Source organism: Zophobas morio, unplaced genomic scaffold (assembly GCF_036711695.1).
Source record: "Zophobas morio isolate AGI-343-1 ecotype UQ-CSIRO unplaced genomic scaffold, CSIRO_AGI_Zmor_V1 ptg000011l, whole genome shotgun sequence".
Lineage (NCBI taxonomy): Eukaryota > Metazoa > Arthropoda > Insecta > Coleoptera > Tenebrionidae > Zophobas > Zophobas morio.
Window position 1 is genome coordinate 19,269,561 of NW_026972116.1, and position 25,840 is coordinate 19,295,400.

At 33.2% G+C, this 25,840-nt stretch overlaps 1 protein-coding gene across 3 annotated transcripts in view; it reads right to left on the reverse strand.

Moving 5' to 3' along the window:
* Positions 1-25,840, reverse strand: part of LOC135127120 (tyrosine-protein phosphatase non-receptor type 13-like) — a 249,908-nt gene that overhangs the window by 219,102 nt on the left and 4,966 nt on the right. For 2 of the 3 annotated variants that reach the window (XM_064053452.1, XM_064053453.1), the window contains exons 2-5: positions 15,341-15,917; positions 7,631-7,895; positions 7,139-7,426; positions 845-1,161 (exon numbers count right to left, since the gene is read on the reverse strand). In XM_064053452.1, the coding sequence (XP_063909522.1) occupies positions 845-1,161; positions 7,139-7,426; positions 7,631-7,895; positions 15,341-15,908 (1,438 nt within the window). In that variant the 5' untranslated portion in view covers positions 15,909-15,917. Of the gene's footprint in view, positions 1-844; positions 1,162-1,947; positions 2,040-7,138; positions 7,427-7,630; positions 7,896-15,340; positions 15,918-25,840 lie in introns of those variants that run through there. The other variant, XM_064053454.1, reaches the window with a different exon arrangement.

Below are 25,840 nucleotides of genomic sequence, written 5' to 3' on the forward strand. Positions count from 1 at the left end.
AACGTAATAGTATAGACAATAAACAAAACACAAATTTATTTCTACATCTGCAACAACCAACTAATTTACGACCCCACTATCGAATTTATCAAATATATGTACAACGTATTAAAAAAAAATAGCATCTGTGATTTCGTGTTTTGGTTGCAACTGTTGAACATAATTCTGTTGTAACAGTGCATCTGTTTTAAAGGAAAGTCTCTAAGCGAAAAGTGAATTGGGTTGTAAATTATCCTCACAAAGAAGTCCAACAGGTGCCTGTTAAGATAAACAAACATAATTTTGGGAAGGGTATTTTGTGGTCAACCATTAGTTTAATCTTTACCTTAATCCGTCGAAGGTCATTATAAGGCTAATTGACATCAGGGATAATATTTGCAAGGGAGTTTTCCGAGTGCAGTTTCTGCTTTTTGCTAAATTTTACCAGGTTCTAAATAAGTGGATACCACACATTGTCAGATTTTTCAGCACACAAAAAACATAAATGGTTAAAAGGTGAAAAATACTCAAGAGACATTGAACGGAATCGTCTACAATGAACAAATTGCTACGTAGCTGGAAAAAAAATTTGATTTGTGCTGAATACCGTCAAACGTACCTACTTATATATTATAAATTAGAATTTTCAGCCCCTCTTCGCCTTCGCAACTGCTAAATCATTCAACCCATTTCAATGAATTTTATAAACCGCCAAACTGTGCGTTTTACCCGTGCGTGGAGCCGCCGTCCTCTGTTCCGAGCAAGTTTTCCAAATAAAAGGTTAACGATTCCAGCAACAAATCAAACATCAATTTGCGAACCGAAATTTAATAATCCCGATCAATCGAGAGCCAATTTCCCTTACCTTTTGTCCCGTTTCCCTTTCTTTTATGTTGATATTTCTTCTCCCGACTGGGCGACGTTGATGCATCACTGTAATGTCTCCGCACTTTTTTGCGTTTTTTCCGTTCCAATTTTTCGATAATTGCCCGAGCGTTTTTCCGGTTTTTATTATCGCCGTCGAGAACCACAGGGTCGTGCACTATGTAATTACACTTATCGTCATGTTTTTCGTCCACTCTGTTATTTAGTGTTTTTTCGAACGGAAATATATCACTGCGAGAATAAAACAGACCGGCGGGAGCGCTTCCATTTTTCCTCGACGCTTTGTTTTCGTGGAATCTGGAAAAGATTTAGATCGAGATTGGGTGGTTTATCAACAGTTGATGTTTGCGGGGAGGTTGCTTCGAGGCAATATGAAATTTATAAAGCGAATTAATTTCGACTTCCAATGGCGTAACAACAAGGAATCCTCAAAGTGACTTTTTACATGAAAATATTTTCATCAAAACTTGAAGCGAATGAATAGTTGTCGAGTAAAAACCAGAAAAAAAATTTAATTATGCGAACCTGTTGTCAATAGAGCTTTGACTACTAGCTCGTGCCTTACGGGAGTTACTACGCCACTGTCGCCGTCTTGTAGAACATATAAGATACTTCAAAGGCAATTTTGTAGCAAGATGTTATTAAAATGTTCTCAATCTGTGACGTAGTATCAAAGTGATTAGAAGTTAATCTTTGTAGAGGGTCTTGTTAATATCTGTGGAGGTGGAAGCGAATGTAGCGACCATGTATTTGAACACTCGGAATGCTTAGAATTACAAGCTAGAGATTCACAAGGCAAGGCGATATGATGACATTTAATTATGTTTTTGATTAACGTATTTAATTACAAATCTCCTGGAGTTTAAATGTAGGACCCCATTCAAAGACCAAAAGAAAGTCACGGAGTTTAACAGCGTAATTAAAATGGAATTTTGTTTTTTGATGTTAACTTTATACGAAGTTTCAGGAATTAAAAAGAAAATCTACAAAGGTGGGTGTTCCTGAAATAAATAAATCGTAGATTGTGTACGGCGATAAATTCACTTCATTTGCTATTTTAGACTGATTTTAAAAACTACTTACGTGTACTGGCTTCGTTTGAACTTGAAGTTTAAAAAACACACGAGGTGGAAAAGTCGGAAAAATTGATTACATTGCATACTTGAACTGGCACATATTGATTTTGGTGTTGATAAAATGTTGTAAACAAAATAAAATTTTAATAGGATGTCACTTCAGTGTCCAGTAAGTTTACTGGAATTCAAGTGACTGTTTATACAAAAGTAAAAATTACAATATGTTGGTTGATAAGACACCAAGGCCACAAAGTTTAAATTATTTATTTTACCTTACCGATAAGTAAAACAACTACGTCTGAATGCTTTAAGTGCTTTTGTTGTTTATTATAAACATATCGTTTATTGTCAAAGGTCTACGTAAAAGAAATAACAAATTTTTGGCACAAATTTATAATTGTGTTTTAATGTTCTTACTAATATTTTAAAAATTCTGTAGGCTGTCAGTCAATATCTAAAAATATATAACAAAAAGAAGGAAAGTGCCATAAAAACAAGTATGTGTAAAACTTCAGATTTAATGCCTACGTGTGTGTTGGTATATAGAGTGTTTCCTAAATATGCCGCAAAAGTCGTGGGGGTTATTCCTTGGATTATTTTAAGATTTTTTTGTCCTTGAATGATTTTCGGGAAAAAGCTTTGTCTGGAAATGGATTTTTGCCACAGGTTTAGTGAACACACTGTATATATATTTTTTGTACAATAATTTGTGGCAGAAGTGGCGTAGAAACTGGTCAAAAATGGTTTTTTATACTTTTTTATTAGAATCCTTTACGTGGTATTGGATGTAAAATACAGGTTTAATGATATAATGCTCTGTAATAAATTCATTTACAAAACGTGACACATACAGAATGAGTCCCTAAGTGCGCTGTCCCAAATTAAAAAAAAAATAAAGAATACATATATACAGGGTGAGTCACTATGCGCACATTCCTCGATATCTGATTAATTAGTAGAAGAATAAGTCAAATATCAAACTTGTACGGTTCTTTGAGGACTGTATTTTAAAAATATTTTTAACTCTACAAAGTGTTCTGTTTTTAACGCACAAACACATCTTAGTTTTTTTTTAATCAAATAGTCTATATTCATACATTTACATATTTTGATTCACCTCTTCTCAGTCGTAAAACCACGGTTTATTTTTGAAATTTCGATGCGACTTTATCATGACATTAAATTTTTTATACATCGATATTTCAGTTTTTTTAAATAGAACACCCTTTTTTCTCTTTCGTTTTTGTTAAGTTTTTACTATATTTAAAATTGATAGTTACTGTGAAAACTTTTTTGAAAATTACAATACGAAACGGTATTGTTACGTTGAACGGTCGAATAAAATTGGCGTGGGTTAAACTCAACAATTTATTCCTTATTAACTATAATTTACACGAGTAACTATCATACCGATTATAAAATAATTCCGGCGCAACTTCTTTTGACTCAACTAGCTGAATAATCCGTTCCCCAAGGGTGGACTCTATTTAAACACTACGCGGTCCTTCTCGAAACCCTACGTCACCGCTTCTATACTTCTCCGGAATCCCTATTCGCGACTTCCGTTTCCAGGCGTTTATTTAGCGCTCCGTCGCTCAGTCGCATTGAGGATGAATCATCACCGGCGTAAGACCAACGGTCATAGGTGTCGTACCGAGGCGGCATAAAGATGTATTTCATAACAGTATTAAAATACAAGTGTTTTACTTGAAAAAACTAACATTGATATTTAAAAGTTGTAAAGATTTAGATTTTTTTTATAAACATTCTGTATATTAAAATTAGATTTAATTGATACCACAACATATTTATTCTTCCACAAAATATTGTAAGACAGACCCATTTTACTTAATATACATAGTCGTCTTTTCAGAACAAGAAACTTAAAACATGTTTAAATAATTTTTTCTAGACAAATATGGATCTTGCAATTAAGCCCCGCCCCTCGATCTCACAACGAATGAAAAATTCATAACAACTGAGAATTCAGATCGGGGCGGGGCCTAATCTTTGGCTTTATTTTTCTTAATGTACAGGATATTCTTTGAACAGCACGATAATCAAAAACATTTTTTAATTTCCCGTAGAGAAATAAATATTTTGCAGTTAAGCTCCGCCCCCTTGGTTCACGGCGAATAAAAAAAATGTTCACAATAGAGATAGGGCGGGTGGGCGGGCTTAAATTTTGCCTTTCTGTTTTAATATGTGTAGACTTCTTTTCACAACAAGAAACTTAATGGGTGGAGTTTCTCTTTTGGTTTTCTTTTTTTATTAATACATTTAGTTTTCTTTGTGTAACAGGATTACTTACAAACATATTTTACTTGATAATTTCTCGTAGACAAATAAGGATTTTACGAGGAAAGCTTACGACGAATAAAAAAATCATCAGAATTGAGATAGGGCGGGTGGGCGGGGCTTATATTTTGCCTTTTTTTTCTTTATATACATAGTCATCTGTTCACAACAAGAAACTTAAAACATGGTTAAAATGGTACATTTTTGCAAGTAAATATGGATTTTGCAATTCTGAGCCGGAGCCTATTAGCAAAATCGATATATCCTTATACAAATTTTCCATTTTAAACATGTTTTAAGTTTCATCTTGTGAAAAGAAGTTTACACATATTAAAACAAAAAGGCAAAATGTAAGCCCGCCCACCCGCCCTATCTCTATTGTGAAGATTTTTTTTATTCGCCGTGAACCAAGCGGGCGGAGCTTAACTGCAAAATATTTATTTCTTTACAAAAAAATTTCGAGGAAATTGGAATAACGTGGCAACGTCGCATCGGAATTTCAAAAATAAACTGTAGTCAGATATAAAATCTGGGGTGAGGCTAATGACAACAATATGTAAAAATATATAGTTTCATTAAAAAAAAAAAACTAAATAATAACTATTGAGATATCGAGGACCGTGCGCTTAGTGACTCACCCATATATTTAGGTATATGTATGTTGGCGCCCTTAGGAAAAGTCATAGTTCTCTAGGCTCTGTAGTATTCAAATTAGAACAGCATAACGCTTCATCTGAGCGTGACGTCATAGCAATATCCGATCGATTCGACATGTGAAATTTATGAAGTGGTGAAAGCATTTATGAGATATTCAACTAAAAAAGAAAATAAAATCCTTTTAAGTTAAAATCGTGTGTGGGTAGAAAATTTGACCCTCTTTATGTGATCAGCTTTATAAAGTATATCAAGAATATCCAAATGTATTTCAGAAATAGAAATAACTTTTGTAAATATAATCTTCATCTCTTTTTTTTAAGATATATTGCGTTTTACAGTGGTCAGGTAGATCACGTGCCGTATTGAAATCATTTCGTAAAAATTACCGAAGATGATTAGGTATTAAGCCATAACCGCACTATATTTTTGGCTGAACTATAAGTAGAAATGAAACATCCTATATTTTTATGTAATAAGATGAGAAGATGTAGCCATTTGTGGGTCGAAAAATAAAAGATTTTTTTCAAAAATTGTACTGATTGCTTCGAGTTCGAGTAGACTGAAATTTAAAATCAAAAATTTTAGCATAATTAAATCTTGCGATACTTTAAATTGTAATTTTTGTTTTGGTTTTCATTGTTATGTATGTTGAAATTTCCCAGCGGACTTTTTCATCAAAACAGGTTTTTACTTACTATAAGTTTATGTTTCTTTAGTCACGATATTTAAATTTAACAAAAAATTATTTTTCCTTGCTAATTTCCACTGATTAACATAATTACATTGCTGTGAAGAAATAGTCTGTTATTTGTCATAGAAAATAAAAGCGTAAAGGACTTATTACAAATGGACGTTATTTCTGTTCTGATAATTTGATTATGTAGCGCTAATTTGACACGCAACATTTAAAATTAGTAGAAATGAAATTTGTGCTGTACAATTACTAAGTTACCTATTCATGTGGAATAATTTAAAGTTTTTATAAGCACGCTATTACTATTTTTAGGTTGACTTGAATTATCAGAATCCATAAGAGTAACTTTAAGAAAAAAAAAAAAAAAAAGAAATAAAATAAAACGACAAAAAATAAAGTAAATAAGTATAAATAAAATGAACAATTTTCTACAAAATGTACATGTTTACACAAATATATCTACGATCTAGGAAAAACAAGCATTTAAATCCATTTTAACCCACTCTGAAATAACAGAGAAATTTTGTTAAACATTATTTTTAGACCCGTGTTGTTACACAACTGCTAGCGTTTCGTTATGAGCCACTTTCGCACCCGTATAGCCATAATATTTTTATTCCACTTGTAAGATAAATAAAGATTTTTTGCTGTTGTAAAAGGTAAAGCTATGTGATACGTGATATATAAAAACAATACATCGTAAAATTCAAGGATTCAGGATGAATAATTTTAAAAATATTTAACCAGTTCCATTTAATGACTTTACACTAACTACACATTCAGGCAAAATTGTAAACGTTCGCATGATTGAATATATTTTTTTTTTTGTTAAGTACGTTTCGCTTTTTATTTTGTCTCAGAGTTTAACAACATTCCTTAAAGAGGGTGAAACATAACATGTGGCGCATTATTACTACATTAACAGTCTCCACTCAACATTAACAAATATACTTTTATCATATTTTGTCCTGGTCGCCTATCCCGGCTCCTCCACCATTTTTTCATTATTAAAATCAGAATATTAAATTGGTGTTTTTTTTTCTAGGGTAGTAAAAATTGTGCCATGAGAATCAAAAATATGCTGAAGAGGTTATGTGTTCAGGTCCATGTCAAGTTAAAAAAAAAAGAAAGATCAAACTCAAAAAATATTCCACCAGAAAACTTCTTAAAAACTTCTGCATTCAATAAATTTCAAACAAGCCAACAAATATCAATTAATTGACCATAAAATTAAACTAGCGCCCTCTACCCTCCCTCTCCAAGGAATAGTGAAATCGCGCAAACGAAAACTCATTGTCATTCGCATTTAGAGCCGCAAACAAATTCCCTTTAACACCGAACTTCCTCCAACCCCCATTAGTCAAATTTTGAACTTGAACTACCATAAGTGTAAAGTTGTAATGAGGACTTTACAGCCCTCCAGACTCGTAATCGTCCCGAGTTAGCAAAGCACGGCAGTCAAACATTATCAAAACAAAACCCCCCAGCAAACAATAATATCTCCACCGCCAAAATTTCCCAACTCGCATAAAAATCGCAAGTTGATTACCTAGTTTTCGGCGTTGCGTCGATGTTGTTATGTTCTGCAGTTGAACTGTATCGATTTTCCTGCTGTTGTTCCATCTCGCAGAGGGTTGTTTCGAGATTTGCTGGATCGCCGCCTTGTCTAACATGCAAAGTGGTCCCTTCACTTGTGTCCTTCTTGAGAGCCGCATTATTCTGGGCGTTGTTCGAGTTTTCTATTGACGCGTCGCGACGCCGCCGGCGTCGGTGGCGGTTGTTAAAACTCTCGTTCGTAATTATTAACGTGCCGGCGCTGCTCGTGCGGGTTTTGTACCTGCGGCGGCCATCCAATCATACAAAGAAAAAAAATTTAATTAGTGCCATATATCGCATTTAGAGCGAGCGAAGATCGGGACCAAGTTTAATCTACGAATGTGTAAATGAAAGCACGTACACATGTAGTTCCGTTGTAGATATATTTCGTAGAAACAAACAAACAGATTGCGAACAATTTCGCGTGTAACTCAAAAGTGTGTACCTGTTATGTTCGATATTAGCAGGGTTGTTAGCCAATAAAGCATTCTGGAGTGTCGCTGGTGTTACGAACTTTCGGTAACCGTCAATCTCCGCACGCTTCAAGCTTTCTTCGTTGTATTTTAATTTCCTGCGAAACAGGTCGTCGCTTTTGCAACGGCGGTGGCTCTGGATGACGTCGTTTTTTTCTTTGTTTTCCACGATATCAACAACTGATGTTATCGGGCGCAGAGGGTTCCGTTTGGAAGTTTCAGCGAAACGGGGATTTCCTGCAACGAAAATTTTCCTTATTGTTTGCTCGACTCAGATAAACATCTACCTATGTAAAGTATGGAGGCAAATATAGGGTCAGCCTAAATCTGCAGACCATACATATCCAGGGGGTGTGCCGGTTTGGCGTATACTTGAAGTCAAGCTAGTATGCAAACTAACTATGTACTATGTCTATTATTATTTATGGCATAAGAAATTGGAGGCGAGAAGGTAGTGGAGTTTGTAGGGGTTGTTTTGCATTGAAGGGTTTCTTTGAAGGTATCGATTGTGATGCGGATTAGTTGTCATAAACAAACAAATTTTGGCTATTATTATTATTACTATGCGTTCTGCTACTAAAGTTTTCAAACATAGAGATAAATTTTCCTAATTTTAAGTGTGTCACATTTTGTAAAAAAAACTCTCATTTTATGTTTCCTTGATGTTTCACAAGCCATTAAATACATAATTCAGACAGCTACGAAGTATATTTTTTCAGAACCGGCTACTTCGAAATTTTGTATATATTTCCATTTTAGTCAAACGTAAAAATCGAATGCTTAACACACTTTGGACACTACTTAGAAAAATTACAGTGTAAATGACATTACTTTCTAACCTAACATTTTAGCTCTATGTATTTGCTCAATTGAATACTGACTAGAATGACGTCATGACCACAGCTTACTCTAACTGAAAATGTTTTTATTACTTGTGAAAACTTGTTGATTTAACCCATACAAAAAACTATTCATTCATATTTTATACGATCCATGTATATGGATAGTTTTCTAAATAAGACTCCCTTTCCGAATTAAATTTCAATTGGTGAAAACGCGAACTTTCTACGATAAAGAGTTCCCAAGTAATTAACGTTTCAACCAGCGTTTAAACACTCCCCAGTGCCAATTTTGCTGCAACAAGAAATCATAGTTGCCTATGCAGAGAAACTTCACAAATGTCCACACACAAATTTTAATGGTTATAATTATATTATTAATTTCAACGTAAACAAAAACAAACAAATCGATGAATAAGGCATTTAATTAATTCCATAGTAATTTTAAAACTGTTAAATTTAACACATATCCGAGAAAAAATGCACATTTTATGCATACGCTGCTAAGACGCTTCGTAGATTTATTTCAATGTTTAGTTAATTTCTTGTTCGTTCCAGAACATTCTGCAGAATCTTTTCTTTTGTCAGATCCCGAAATAACTGCACAAACTTGGAATAACATTAATTTTAACAACACTCTGCGTAACAGCACTGAAAGTAGGTAATAAATAATCTGAATTTGAAATGTCATCGACTGACATAAGCATGATGTACTACGCCTACTATGTTTATTGTTGTCTCTAATTGGCAGTCAGCGTGTTTAAGTTGGCAATATAATTCACGACTCTCAAGATTTTTTTGCCCTGCTATTATCGAATATGATCTAAATACTTAGCACTCCCACTTTTTTTAAATGCTCAAGAAAGTTAGGTTATGAGATTTTATTTTATGAATAACAATTTTTGATTTAAATTAAACGTCAATATTGTCAACCATGTCAATTTTAAGAACAGGAGGGCTACCTCACCTGGAATGACAGTTCTATCAATTTGAAGCAACATTTATCGATACTAACTGAAACAGTAACAAAAATGGAAAAAAATTAGCGACAAAGAAACGTCATTTCCGTCAACATTTTCAGGGAATTTGGATATTATAATCTATATACAGATGTGCGTTTAGCCTATTTTGACACTTAAAGCTAGTGGTTAAAGTTTCACAGTTTTGACAAATCAAGTGTCGACTATTTTCAGTTTTGTCTACGACTTTGTTATTAAATGTATACCGAGTGATTATTAATGTTTGTGATGTTTTTTGTCAGGTTGGCAACATATTTAAAATTTTATGACAGCACACTTTACTGTCAAATTGACATTTATGACACCAAATCAGTAGCTGCCATCTGCTTAACATATCTGTTAGGCGCAGTCATGTCAAAATTGACAACCGTGAAATGGCATTTTACAGCGTGAGCAACAATTGCTGTTTGAGTTGGCAATAGAATTCACCAATTCTGAAAGAATTTTCTTGCGCTGCTATTGTCAAACCTAATTCAAATCTTTAGCACTTTGTCAAGTTAGTGCTCAAGAAAGTTTAGTTATGCCATTTTTATAAAGATTAATAAGAAATTTCGATTTAAATTAAATGTCATTGCCAAACTTGTCAATTTTAATAACAGGAAGTACTTTACCAGGGTGACAGTTGTATTAATTTGACGCAAAATTTATTGATACCAATTGAAATAGTAACAAAAATGAAAAATTTATTATAATGAAAATATAACAAGAAAAATCTAAAGTCACAGACAAAATTTAGCGATAAAGAAGCGCCATTTGTGTCAAAATCTTCAGGAGATTCCTATATTATATACAGACTTGGGTTTAGTCGCAATTCAGTATGATAAAAATTTAGGTTGACATCATAGTATCACTTACACATCAATATATAATTGACAATACATTCATTCTATTTTGACACTTAAAATGTAGTGGCCAAGGTTTCAGAGTTTTGACAAATCAAGTGTATGTTACTCTTTGTCGCTACGTTTTGCCTCCGACTTTATTATGAAATTTATATTCCACAACAACTAATACCGAGTGTTGTTAAGGGTTGTGACGTTTTTGTCAGGTTGGCAACATACATATTTAAAACCTTATGATAATACACTTTTTTGTCAAATTGTTTGGCGTTTCAACATTGACACCTGATATCTGTAAACTGACACTCGCATTGCCGTCAATAATTCAGAACTGCCAACACAAAACTTTGCTTCCATCATTAATAGTCACTCGGTATTTATATGCACAGCATGTAATACAACGACTTCATATCAAAAGTTATTAAATAAACAGTTACTGAAAAATAGCAGCTTTATTAATGGTTGAAGCAAATTTTTGGGTTGGTAAATCTGAATTATTACCTTCTATGTTAGCATGTTGGTTCAAAGCAACTGTCAATTTGACATGAGCGCTTAGAAAACAAACGAGAAAACGGCAGCTGCTGAATTAGTGCCCAAAATTTTAGTTTTAGGTCAGGTATGCCATCATAAAATTTTAAATATCTTGCCAACCTGACAAAAACAAAACACAGCACTAATAGATAGTCATTGGACATGAGTGTAATGTGATATTTTTAAGTCGTAGAAAAAAGTTAGTGACAAACAAATGTCAGTGACATGAGTTTAGCCACTATTCTGAATGGTAAAAATTAAGGTGGGCAATATTTTATCGCTTGGATCTGTCAAAATCCAATAACATGTCAAAGAATTAGATATGAATACTGATCGAATCGACATCAAATCTTATTAGGATAATTTTTCAGATTTTTTTTAGATTTTTTTTTAATTAAATAAAGCAACATGCATAATAAAACCGATAAATGTCAAGCCGCCAACCAAAGAGCTATTGGGATCGTTTATGTTATACCAAATGATTTATTTTCGCAATAAAGATGTTGGCACTACTATTATTTGATATTTGATTTGACAATTATTTGATTTTAAATGCCGAAATGATTAACAGGAACAAAAAACGCCCTGGTATTGCCAACATATTTTTTTTAACATTAAATTTCAAAGGGTGCTTGACAATTTTTCTCTTTATCATATAATAATAGGAGAGCAATATAATTCGTAATCGCAGAAGGCTTCTGAAACAAAATTTTTAGTCTATACTTGTTCGATATGATTGTATACCACGTGTTTATTTTATTTGATACAACCCCCGTAATTTTTTTATTTTAAAAAATAAACATATAGTTCTTTGACCAAATTTGTATCATTTTAAAAGATCACATATGTGAATAAATGACATAAGTGTCAATTTTTCAAGCTACTAGATTGTCATCAATTAAGATGAATTTTTCGTGTATTTTATTTAATAACTTTTTAAGTATTGATTTTAGAAATATTGGTTGTCTTTGATTTTTAAAAAAAATCAGTATTTCCATTTATGAAAAAATATACCTAGTGTTCCATAAAAAAAATTAAGTTGATGTCATTTCCGGTTCTACCGGAAGTTATAAAATAAATGTGAGATTGCCATCACATAGATCTTTTAAAATGATGCATTTGCTCAAAGAACTACAGGTTTATCTTTAAGAATAAAAAAGTTACAGGGGTTGTATCAAATAAAAAAACACCTTGTATATGACTGATTTGGAAAATCACATATCCTCTATGAAAATAAAGGGCGGTTGGGCGGGTCTAGTACTTCTTAAGATAAGACTGATTTTGGCAAATGATATACTATTTAAAGAAATAGAGGGTGGGTGGGCGGGGTAGTACCTGCATGTAGTAGCTATCGCCAACCTCTTATTATTTTAAATAGTATATCATTTGCCAAAATCATTTGTATGTACTTTGGTAAGTACTAGCCCCGCCCTGTATTTTCTTAAAGAGTATATGATTTGCCAAAATCAGTCTTATCTTAACAAGTACTAGACTCGCCCACCCACCCTTTGTTTTCTTAGAGGCTACGTGATTTGCCAAAATCATTCTTATCTTGTTCAAATAGGTAGTCTTTATTTATTTTTTTATTTATTTATTTATTTATGTATTTATTTATGTATTTATTTATTTACATTTTAAATATTACATTATACAGATTGTTGCTCTATGTACTGAATTAAGAAAAAAACACTAGCACCGCCCAGCTTTCCCCTTCTTTTCATTCTAACGACTAATTTGATTGTGTTCAGTAGAACATTCAGATCGGATAAAATCAATCACTGGTGGGCGGGGCTAATTATGTTCTTCTTTTGTGTAGGAGTGGAAAAAGGATATGACAAAATGCCAAAAGTAGTCTAATCTTATCAAATACTAGCCCCGCCCACCCACCCTCTATTTTCTTCGAAGCTATGTGATTTGCCAAAATCAGTCTTATCTTAGGAAGTAGAGATTTTAGTAAATGATATACCTTCCAAGAAAATAGAGGGCGGGTGGGCGAGGCTAGTACTTGCCAAGATACAAGATTATTTGACATTAAAAAACCACTAGAGGAACCCAAGATTTCAAAATTATCAGGAGCCCCCAAAATCTTTTCAAACACTTTCACAAAACATCAGAAGCCTAAAGTGATATTTATAGATTTTAGTTTAACTAATAACAGAGTACCACGAATATAAAGCAAATCCCAGTCTTATTATTCAGAGGAATACAAAAAACATTTCTAAAAAAGAACATCTCAAAGTCGTTAAACGATATTTGAAGAGCTTATGTATCATGGTTTAATTTCTTCGATTTTTTCTGCAAAAATAACCAATAAAAAGGATGCTACTACCTGTTAAGATGAAACTGATTTTGGCAACCCCCTCTTTTCTTAGAAGTGATTTAGTTCTAAAACTCTTGACGTTTAAATCTGACCTGACAGCCAGAGAGAAGTAGGTTAAGACTTCAGAACGTAGCTACATACGTTTACGTCTACGAATTATGTTGCTCACACGCTATGACCTCCTGCTCTCTCGCTTTGTTTTAAATTTGGACGTAAAACCATTGTTAAAAATACGAAATTTATACGAATCAATTTTCCAGAACAAACTTTTGTCAAATTTTACCAAAATATTCATTGATTGAATACACAGGCTATCTTGGAAATACCAGTGACTATTAATATTTGGGTTTTTTTTGTCAAATTGGCAACATATTTAAAACTTATGATGGTACTGATTCAGCGGCTGCCATCTTCTCATTGCTTTTTAGGCGCGCTCATGTCAAACTTGACTAACAGTGGTGCCAATAATTCAGAATTGCTAACTCAAAAATTTGCTTCAATCATTAATACTCACCCGGTGTTTGTGTATTTCAGAATTAATATATTTTTTCTTCAAGCGAGTCATTATGTCAGGGCACGAATTTATTTAATACTTATGATTTAATATTCTACTGTAAAAAAAAAACATTTGCTATTAAACAATTATACGAGGTATCAAAAGAATGCTGTTATTAATTTTATTATTATTATTATTATTATTAAACAATTTTAACGTGGTTTACTGTATGCAATTTGCAAACGTTTATAGGCCTGATGATGGTTTTTATATATTTCGCGGGTCGAAATTGTTGCAAGTTTCAATTTTTAGTGCCCTAACGTCTGCTGACGAAGGACCAATTTCAAGTTGTCTTAACGCTTCAGGGCTTGTCAAATGCGAAAATCTTACCATTTCCGTTTGTCTGTCCTCTGTAGTCGGTCTGTTGGCGATTTTATTGGATACGTAATTTTCGAAACTACGAACTGATTGCTATGGAATTTTGGATGAACTTTAGAGATTTTGTGTAGATGTTTAAACGCTAACCAAAGTTTTATTGGGTTCATCAGTTTAATTTTACATTAAAATATCTTTTTCATGTTTTTTTTAATCCATCCTTATTTTTTACTTTTGACATGTAGATTTTTGGAAAAAAATTAAAATTGTACTACAGCATTTTGCAATGTATTCTAGAAACTAATAAACCAATTATTGCTCTGAAATTTAGCACATGTTTTGAGGTTATCATTAGTTTGATGAATCGCTAACCAAAATTTGTCTATTGGTCCTCTTCAAAATTTTGATACATAAATTCCATGTGAAATATGTAATAATATCATTAATAGACGCCTAAAAATGTGGTCTATAAATCCGTTAAAATCTGAAGCCGGATTTCTGTGAAATTTTCAAAACACAATGAAATATGTATAAGTTAAATGCGATCCTTTCGCGTTTTCCTCTAATTAATAAATTGATGGCGTCATTTTATACAGAAAAATAAGAAAATGTAAGAAAACAATCGATTTAGAAGTTTCGAATTTTCTAATAACAATAACCAACAGCCAACGGAAACCGGAAATATGCATTTTCGTGTTCTAGGAACATTAAAAGAAAATAATTTAGTTCTTCTACCTCCCGCACGTCAACTTCAAAAATGTTTGAAAACTTTAACAGTAATTTTTGATATAATGTGCTGCGCAATAAAAAAATCGTTATACCACGATATCAAAGAAAAAAATAACGTATTATACCTTCTAGGAAATGAAATCTTTTTTAACCATATCGGTTACACATTAATTTTTTGTAAGGATCTTGCGTAAGCGATTCCATTTAATAAAAACTTATTTCTAACGCACAAACAAAACCACGTTTCAAAGCATTTTCCAATAAAAATTACTCAACGAACACGGCTACCAGTGTATAAAAATTTATCACAGCCATAACACATTATCTCCGTCAACAGGACACGTTTTCCACTTAAGAAATCTTGCAGATCAGCAAAACCTTCAAATAAAATATAAAACCCCTCAAAATCTCGTGTGAATTATATAGCAAATTGAAGCTAACCCTGTCGGCTTCAATAAAAACCCTCCAACACCCTTAATGTTGCCTTAGCACCCTCCACTAACTAAGAATTCCGTGCGAGAAGTGTCATTTTACCTTTAAGCTCGATGACATCGCTCCTCGATTTCTTCAAATCATGCATGCCCCTCCCCCCACATCCCCCGTCTTCTCCTTTAACTGAATTTTCATTGTAGCTCCTTGATTTTCTATTTTCGTTAGTCGCATCTGCGCCCTTCCTCGATATCGAATTATCTAACACCGCACTAGAACTCTTGCTTAATTTATTATTCGTCGATCTCTGTATCTCTCTCCTTTTTATCGAATCCAATTTGTTTGCCGAGCGGTTTCTCCTCTCAGTTTCTAATGTGTCGCTTCTACATCTCTGTAAATGTCGCTGTGTCGGTTCTTTATTCTCCCTCTTGACGTTTGCGGTTGTTTCTTTCGGTGCGTCCGAACTGTGCCAACTTCTTCTCTGGGTCGCCCCGCTGTCCTTCGCCTCGAGGACCAATTGTCCTTTCGAATTGTAGAGTTGGATTATTGGGAGGGCGATGTGGGGCGACGATTTCGAGGTGGATAGCTGCCAGTTCCAGTTCTTCGGCTTCTTTAATTGCAATTTAATTATCTCCTGGAAGAGTCCTGCGGGGGCCGTCTCGATCAAACTCATTTCGCGCGACTGAAACACCGACAAGAAAACAATTTTTAATTATTGTGGGGAGAGTTTCTTGGAAGAGTTAAATTGAGTTCAGGTTTCCGAAGCGACTTTTAGATATAGTGACCCAGGGGGAAGGCGCCTAAGCGCAAACACCAAAACAATACATTTATTATATTTCTTGAAAACGAAAATTACAACAAACACAGAATATCGAATTTTAACTACAAAAACGTTTCTTTTTATTATTTGCCTTCGTTTCCTTCGTCAGCCGATTCTACAAATGTTTAAATCACCCTATTACGCCACCTCTATCAACTCCTTCCACGCCACCGAAGCACCAAGAAGAAAACAATTTTTAATTATTGCGGAAGACGAGTTCCGCGGAATCGGAGCCGAATTAAGCTGAAGTTTCCTAACCGACTTCCAAATAGAAAAGTGCAACTCCTTGCGGATTAAAAGTCGCAATCAATGTGACGATTGGACGAGAGATAGTTCGTGAAAACCGCGAATACTCCTCTATACTTTCGGGATTGGAGTTTATCCAAATTTACGGCCAACTCCCACAGACAAACAAGTTTGAATGAGAACCGAAGGTTAGCTTCTTTTTTTATCTACAAGTGACAGATGTGCTCTGGAATAGAAAATTTCATTAAAGTATACTGTTCCGACAGTTTTTTATGTTTCTATAAAATATACTTCACTATAAAACTTTCCATTGCTTTCTTTTCACGTGGAGAGTGGAATAAGGTCAGGCTGTTCCGGGAAAAATTTTATTAGGTATTGTTCTCCAGCAGAGGGTATGATCGCGTTTTACATTCAAACGTGGAATAATGAGTGCTGTCATTGCGCGTTTTGTGTTGGTTGGCGATGCACGATGATAATCGATAAACGTATTACACGAAATAAGCGGAAATTTTCTTTAATTATTCAAAATGCAACACACAAACGGCGAACTGAATAAATTATCGTAATCTTTATAAAACTAAGTTCGTTAGTTGAGAAATTCGAAACATCACTGGAAAGTTAATGCTGTTAATTTAAACTACTACCCACACATCATGCAAGAATGTGAAAACAAAATAATCGCATTCAAGGATTCTCCGAGTTTTAAATAGAAAACAAAAGTTTTGTAGGTTTGCAGAAAACTAATGAATACAGACTGCGAGCGTCGTGCCAAATTATTTACGCGAATTTTTGCAGGCGGAGCGATGGTATAATCAACAAAATTTAATTTAAAAAAAATCTGCGCGTAAAATTTTATGTAACTATTTTTCTTTCTGTTTACTATCGAACTTCGTAATTGACTAGACAAGAATTATTCTTTTTGTCGTCTTTCCAAAGGAATTTACCCCGCTAGATAAAAAAATTGTTTTGGCTAGCTGAAGCCGACGTCATTCGTTTGGTGTTTTTGAACTGTGATAATAATTAGTGCTCGATTTATAACTGTAAAACTTTGAACAACACAGCACGAAAAAATTGTTGTTGGAGCTGGCTCATAACTTGGTTCCAAGGAAATACAAATTCGTTACTGACTGTTTAATGATGTAATTTGTTACAATTATTAATTATGTTTTTTCCAGAGCAAGATTTAATTTTTCAAAAAAACGGCAATAACACAGAAAATTGTGTTACTAATGCAATTACTATTTTTTCAAAATTGGCTGCACTCCATTCAAAAACCTAGAATTTTGTATCCAATTCACCTTAATGTTTGTCTCATTCTTGCCTGTTTCAATTTTATTCTGCGAATTTTATCATTTTTATTATGACAATTTCTACAGGTTAATAAGAAAGAAGAGCCCCCAAAATTCTTTTAAATTCAACTATTTCCAAAACAAAGTACCAGAAGTCCGTAAGTCTTTTTTTTGTTTTTTTTTTCAAAAATAAAACAAAAGTTAGTCCCAATATTCTTTCACATCTTTAAAAAATCAACATTGGGGACTCATTTCACATTCTTAAAAAAAAGACACGAGATACACCTAAGATTTTCGAACTCTTTCAAAAACAAAACAGCAGCAGCGTTCAAGATCTTTTCAAATTGTTTCAAGAATAAAAGACCACAGGTTTGCGAGATTTTTTCAAAGCATTAAAAAAAGATCTCTCAAGATCCTTTCACAGTCCTAAAATAAAGGGACAAGAGGCCTCTGAAACCCCTTCAGAAACAACTTCAAGAGCCCCAAAAATCTTTCATATTTTCTAAAAAACCAGAGGTTTCTAAGATGCTTTCGCATTATTAAAAAACACCAGGGGGGTCCAAGATTTTTTCACATCCTTAAACAAAACACAAGGGACCTGCAACCTTTTCTCACATTCTTTAAAAAAAGACCCTAAGGGCCCGTGAGAATCTTTCAAACCCTTTCAAAAACAAATTAATATACGCCCTCAAAATTCTCCCAAAAAATAGTTTCAAAACTAAAATACAAGGGATTTTAGAGATTTTTCATGTTCTTAAAAAAACACTAGGGCTCACGACGATTCTTGCACAATAAAAGAAAAAAAATACGCCAGAGGTCCCTAAGATTCTTTCACTTTCTTAAAAAAGACGGTAGGGACTCCAAAGATTCTTTCACATTTTCAAAAATAAGACTTACATCAGGAGCTTTCAAGATCTTTTCAAAATTTTTCAAAAATAAAGTACAATAGATTTCCTATGTTTTTTCACAGGCTTTAAAACATACATTAGAGCTTCTCAAGATCGTCGCACAGTTCTAAAATAAAGATACCAGAAGCCTCTAAAATCCCTTCGGAAACAACTTCCATGTTTTCTAAAAAACCAGTGGTTTCTGAGATTCTTTCACATGATTAAAAAACACTAGGGGGATCCAAGATTCTTTCAAGAATAAAAAGCACAAGGGATCTGCAACCTTTTTTTACATTCTTTAAAAAAAGACCCTAAGGGCCTGTGAGAATCTTTCAAACCCTTTCAAAAACAAACTATAATAAATATATAATATTGGCCCTCAAAATGCTCCCAAAAAATTGTTTCAAAAATAAAATACAAGGGATTTTTGAGATTTTTTCATGTGCTCAAACACTAGAGCCCACCAAGATACTTGCACAATAAAAAAAATACGCCAGTGGTCCCTAAGATTTTTTCACTTCCTTAAAAAAGACAGTAGGGACCCCAAAGATTCTTTCACACTTTCAAAAATAAGACCTTATAGAGCCCCTAAAAATCTTTCGAATTTTTTAAAAGAAAACATCAGAAGCTTTCAAGATCTTTTCAATTTTTTTCAAAAATAAAATACAAAGGGTTTCCGAGGTTTCTTCACAATCTTAAAAAAAAAAATAGAACCTCTCAAGATCCTCTCACATTTCTAAAATAAAGACATATGAGGCCTCTAAGACCCCTTCAGAAACAAAACTTCAAAAGCTCCAAGATTCTTTCACACCCTTAAAAAAACCCTAGGGACTTCCAAGATTATTTCAAGAACAAAAAACATAAGGGATCTGCAACCTTTATGACATTCTTTAAAACGAGACACTAGGGGCCCGTGAGAATCTTTCAAACTCTTTCAAAAACAAATTAATATGGACCCTCAAAATTCTTCCAAAAAACTGTTTCAAAAATACAAGGGGTTTTTGAGATTTTTTAATATTCTTTAAAAAAACACGAAGATTCTTGCAAAATAAAAAAATTACGGCACAGGTCCCGAAGATTCTTTCACTACTTTAAAAAACATAGTAGGGACTCTAAAGATTCTTTCACATTTTCAAAATTTTTTAAAACAAAACAAGATTCTTTCAAGAACAAAAGACACAAGGGATCTGCAACCTTTTTTCGCATTCTTTAAAAAAAGACACCCCGGATCCGGGAAAATCTTTCAAATCCTTCCAAAACAAATCAGTATGGGCCCTCTAAATTCTCTCAGAAAATTGTTTCAAAAATAAAATACAAGGGGTGTCTAGGATTTTTTCATATTCTTAAAAAAGACACTAGGGCCCACGAAAATTCTTGCATCATAAAAAAAACACCAGGTTCTTTCACTTTGTTAAAAAGAACAATAGAGACTCCAAAGATTCTTTCACGTTTTTAAAAATAAGACATTATGGAGCCCCTAAAAATCTTTAAAATTTCTTAAAACAAAACATCAGGAGCTTTCAAGATTTTTCTTATTATGTCAAGGACAAAACACAAGAGGGTCGCAATACATTCTTTAAAAAGAAGAAACCATAGGTTTTTTTTCAAGTCATTTAAAAAACAATCCAAAAAATTCTTTCAAAAAAATTGTTTCTAAAATAAAATACAAGTTATTTTCAAGATTTTTTCACATTATCTAAAAAAGGATAAAAAATAAAGACACTAGAAACCTCTAAAACCTCTTCAAAAACAAAACTCAAGAGTATTAATTTCTAAAAAAACCACAAGAAGTCTCGAAGACTCTTTCACAATAAAAACAGATGCCAGTAGCTTCCAAGATTTTTCCACTTTCTTAAAATTAAGACACCACAAGCCTCTAAAACTTCTTCAAAAACAAAATTCAAGTGCCCCAAGATTCTTTTATATTTCCTAAAAAACTCTAGAAGTCTCTAAGACACTTTGACAATAAAAAAAACACGCTGGAGATCCCCAACATTATTTCATATCCTTAAAAAAATACCAGGGATTCCTAAGATTCTTTCACATTTTCAACAAAAAGACACTTGGAACCACTACAAATTTTTCAAACGCTAAAAAACAAAATATCAAGAGCCTTCGAGATCTCCTCAGATTCCCTCAAGAACAAAACACAAGGGAGTCACAAAATTATTTCTTAATCCTTAAAAAAACACATGCAGGCTCTAAGATTCTTCCAAACCCTTTCAAAAACAAACCAACAAGGGCTTCCAAAATTCTTTTAAACAATTATTTCAAAAATAAAATATAAGGGCTTTGCGAGATTTGTTCACATTCTTAAAATGCAGACAAAAGAAGCCTTTAAAACTTCTTCAAAAACAAAATTCAAGATCCCCAAGATTCTTTTACATTTTATAAAAAAACCTCTAGAGGTCTCGAACACATTTTGAGAATAGAAAAAAAGATACCTGAGGCTCCCAAGATTGCTTCATATCCTTAAAACAAAACCTAGAATTCCCAAGATTCTTTCACATTCTCAACAAAAATCTGTAGCCTCTAAAAATTTTTCAAAATCCTAAAAGTAAAATACCAAGATCTTTTTAGATTCCTTCAAGAACAAAACACAAGGGAGTCACAATATTATGTCCTAATCATTAAAAAAGACACCAGGAGCCCCTAAGATTCTTCCAAATTCTTTCAAAAACCAACCAATAAGGGCCCCCAAAATTCTTTTAAACAATTGTTTCAAATATAAAATATACGGGCTTTGCAAAATTTGTTCACATTCTTAAAATGAAGACACTGGAAGCCTCTAAAACTCCTTCAAAAATAAAATTCAAGAGCCCCAAGATTCTTTTTCATTTTCTAAAAAAACCACTAGAGGTCTCGAAAATATTTTGACAATAGAAAAAAATATACCAGAGCTTCCCAAGATTGTTTCACATCCATAAAAAAAATACCGGGAATTCCCAAGATTCTCTCAAATTCTCAACAAAGACACTTGGAGCCTCTAAAAATTTTTCAAACGCCTAAAAATAAAATATTGGGAGTCTTCAAGATCTTTTCAGATTCCTTCAAGAACGAAACACAAGAGGAGCACAAAATTGTTTCTTAATCCTTAAAGAAGACACCTGTAGCCCCTAAGGTTTTTCCAAACTCTTTCAAAAACAAACCAATAAGGACCCACAAATTTTGTTTAAACAATAATTGTTTCAAAAATAAAATATAAGGGCGTTGCGAGATTTGTACACACTTTTGAAAAAAAGGCACCACAGCCCATCAATATTCTCTCAGATTCTTAAAATGAAGACATTAGAAGTCTCTGAACCGCTTTCAACAAAATCCAAGAGTCCCAAGATTCTTCTACATTTTCTAAAAAAACTCTAGAGGTCTCGAAGATATTTTGACAATAAAAAAAAAGATACCGAAGGCTCCTAAGATTGTTTCGCATCCTTAAAAAAATACCAGGAATTCTCAAGATTGTTTCACACTCTCAACAAAAAGACACATGAAGCCCCTAGAAATTTTTCAAACTCCTAAAAGAAAATATCAAGATCGTTTCAGATTCCTTCAAAAACAAAACAGAAGGGGGTCACAATATTATGTCCTAATCCTTAAAAAAGACACCAGGAGCCCCTAAGGTTCTTCCAAACTCTTTCAAAAACCTACCAATAAGAGCCCCCAAAATTCTTTTAAACAATTGTTTCAAATATAAAATATAAGGGCTTTGCAAAATTTGTTCACATTCTTAAAATGAAGACACTGGAAGCCTCTAAAACTCCTTCAAAAACAAAATTCAAGAGCCCCAAGATTCTTTTTCATTTTCTAAAAAAAACTCTAGAGGTTTCAAAGATATTTTGACAATTAAAAAGACCCCGGAGCGCCCCAAGATCGTTCCCATCCTTAAAAAAACTCTAGAGATTCCCAAGATTCTTTACCATTAAAGAATACTTGGAGCCCCTACAAAAGTTTCAAACGCTTAAAAACAAAATATCAGGAGCCTTTAAGATCTCTTCAGACTTCTTCAATAATAAAACACAAGAGGTTCACAATATTATGTCCTAATCTTTAAGAAAGACACCAGGAGCCGCTAAGATCCTATAAGAGATTTCACATTTTAAACAATTGTTTCAAAAATAAAATATATATAAGGGCTTTGCAATTCTTAAAATGAAGGCACTAGAAGCCTTTATAGCCCCTCCAAAAACAAATTCAAGAGCCCCAAGATTCTTTTATATTAAAAACAAACTCTAAGGATATCGAAAGTTCTTTCACAATAAAAAAAGACGCCAGAAGCTTCCAAGATTGTTTCATATCCTTTCAAAAAGGCACCGGGGATTCCCAACAATCTTGCATTTTCCAAAAAAAAAGAAAAACAATTCTTAGCCTCCAAAAACTTTTCAAACGCTTAAAATTAAAACATCAGACGCTTTCAGTCTCCAAGACTATTTCACATTCTCAAAAAAGAGACATTAGAAGGTCCTAAAAATCTTTCAAACTCTTGTAGATATAAGTATAATAAATATCAAGAGCCTTCAAGGTGTTTTCAAATTCTTTCAAAAACAAAACACAAGGGGGCCCAATATTATTTCATAATCCTTAGAAAAACACCAGGGGTCCCTCATATTGTTCGTTTCAAAAATAAACTAAGTGTTTTCCGAGATTTGTCCACATTAAAAAAAAAATAGTTCCTCACAATTTTAAAATAAAAGCATTAGGGGCCTCCAAAACTTCATCAAAAACAAAACGTCAAGAGCCCCAAGATTCTAAAAATAAAACAGGAGCTTCTAAGATTCTTTCACATCTCAACAAAAAAACACACACATTAGGAAGAAACAAAATGTCACGAGCATTAAAAACCTCTTCAATTTCTTTCAAGAACAAAATACTTATAACATTATTTCACATTCTTTAAAGAAGACATCAGGAGCCCCTAGGATTGTTTCAAACCCTTTTAAAAACAAACAAATATGAGCCTTCAAAACTCCCTAGCTCCTGAAGCACAATCAAACAAGTTCACTTTCTTAAACTATAAAATTTCATACTGAAAATTTGACTTTTTTATGACAAACAGAAATAAAAGTGTATTATTAAAGTATGGGTAAACAGCCCTCTAAACTGTGTATGATGACGTCATGAACTTTTTATTGGGACAAGACAACCGTAGATCATATGTTATATATCATTTACAGAACTTCTAAGCCCTTCATCATGTTTGAGAATGCCGTGTTGATGCACGGAAAAAACATCCTCGATATAGCCCGTAAACAGCACCATCAATATCTAACGGAATTTTTAAACTGCTTTAAAATTAACGTCAAAATATAAATTCCGTGAATTACGTATCTTCGTAACAATAATTACACTCGAATAAAATGGAATAATTAACCTTCAAATCCGCCATTCATTCAACAAAAAAAAAATGCAGATTGCAGTTGGTCGAATAATCCCACACAAAACAAACACACATTTCCACACGTTTTAAAGTCCACCTTTAAAAATGAAAAACGAACGTAACGAGCGAAAAACTAAAAATAAGTGACCGCGAATGCAAACCGCCGACCACCTTGCTATTTTCAATCCCCATCACCGGCAAAACACAATTAAAAAAGCGCGCTTCGCTGAAAGCTCATAAAACCATTTTAAAAGCTCAAGTCAGCCGACGTTCAGACTTCAAAAAACTTTTACCAACAACGAGTCAAAGAAAACAAACAGAAACAAATCCCCAACTCGGACGACTAAATTAAAAAGAAAGTTTTACTAAAATCTGACCCAATTACGTCGACCAAAGCTCATAGAATAATCGCTGCATCAGTCTGTTTAAAATCACTAGTACCATTAAAATGTAAATGGCGGTTACTGTTTTTAATTAAAATCTGCTCCAATCGTACATGTCTACGAGATTAAATTTTTAACGGGAGTTTCATTATTAAAGGGAATTAATAGGGGTTCGTAAAGCACAAAGTGGACCATGAAAATTAGACATTTGGAAGAATGGGTGGTGAGAAGTGAGAATTGAGAGTGTCACAGCAGCTGGTTATTAATAAGACTGGATATTATGTCAGACGCATATTTTGTTAAACACGCTGTATTTAGCGAATAGGGGTTTTAACAGCATGTTACAACCTTTCACACAAAAGAAAACATCCATTGTTACACCATACATTCCATCAGATTTCACATAAAAATTTACAAAGAGTAAGTACATAGAACGAAAATTTTTAATCGTCAAGTTAGGTCAAGTCAGGTCATGTCAGAGCAGCTCCAATCAAGAAAATACATGTATACAGTTTCTTATTCTGTTTACAATTTGCTTTTAGATTGTAATTCAGTTTCTTAGTCATCAGTTAATCCCATTAGAAAGATTTATTTAACAAGAATTCAAAGGCAAATTTTCATTGCAAATGAGTTGATTTCTTACGATGGGGCAAAACCCATTGCGTGTTGTTTTCGAGCACAAACTTAGTAAAAGTTACAACAATAAATTAACAAACACAGTTTTTCATACAAACATGATTCACCCACGGAAGCAAGCTTTAGTCTGGTATAATAAATGACTAAGAAAATGACTACAAAATTTTAAAATAGTAGAACTTTCTCCTAATTTAGTGTCCTGGGTTCCCCACCTTACGTATCCATTGTACATTGCGAAATTATTTTCTTCACAGTTTAAATACTAGGATTGAGTGTTAACGCCAACGTAGCAGTCAAGACTGCTACGTCACCGAGGCAAGTGTTGCTCAAAACTGTATCAATCACAACCATAAACGCTCGACGTTTCCTAATGTTAATGATGATTGATGGCGTTTGAGCTATAACCACCACAGCACAGAATATAAAGAGTAGCAACACGGAAAGGGTAATAAAAGAGAGCAGTTGTAACCAATTAGTCACGGTATATTCCTAGAAAAGCTCAAGGAAGCTTAAATATTAGAAATACCGTAACAGGGTACATAGGAAATAATTTGCTTCAATCATTATTTTTTTGGGACACCTGTATAAATAATTCTAAAATTTGAATTCACTGATAAAGCACAATTAAGTGGAGACCCATAATGTTTTACACAGGATTTATCTAGTAAAATTTTGAAAATGACGTTATCAAATCTTTGGACGGGATAAGCAGATAACTTCTGAATAGAGTTTTTGCGTCTGTCTGTCTGTCTGTCTGTATCCATTGTTATTAGATACGTAATCTCCGAAACTGTTGGACCGATTGTTGTCAAATTTTGGATGTAAGTAATTAGGTAAGTATATTAGAAATATCATATAGATGGTTAAATGCTAACCAAAATTTGGCTAATCATCCCCACGAACAATTTGAATGTGACACAAAAATATACTCATATAGTTGTGATGTACGAATCTACTTTCAGTTTTTTTGCTA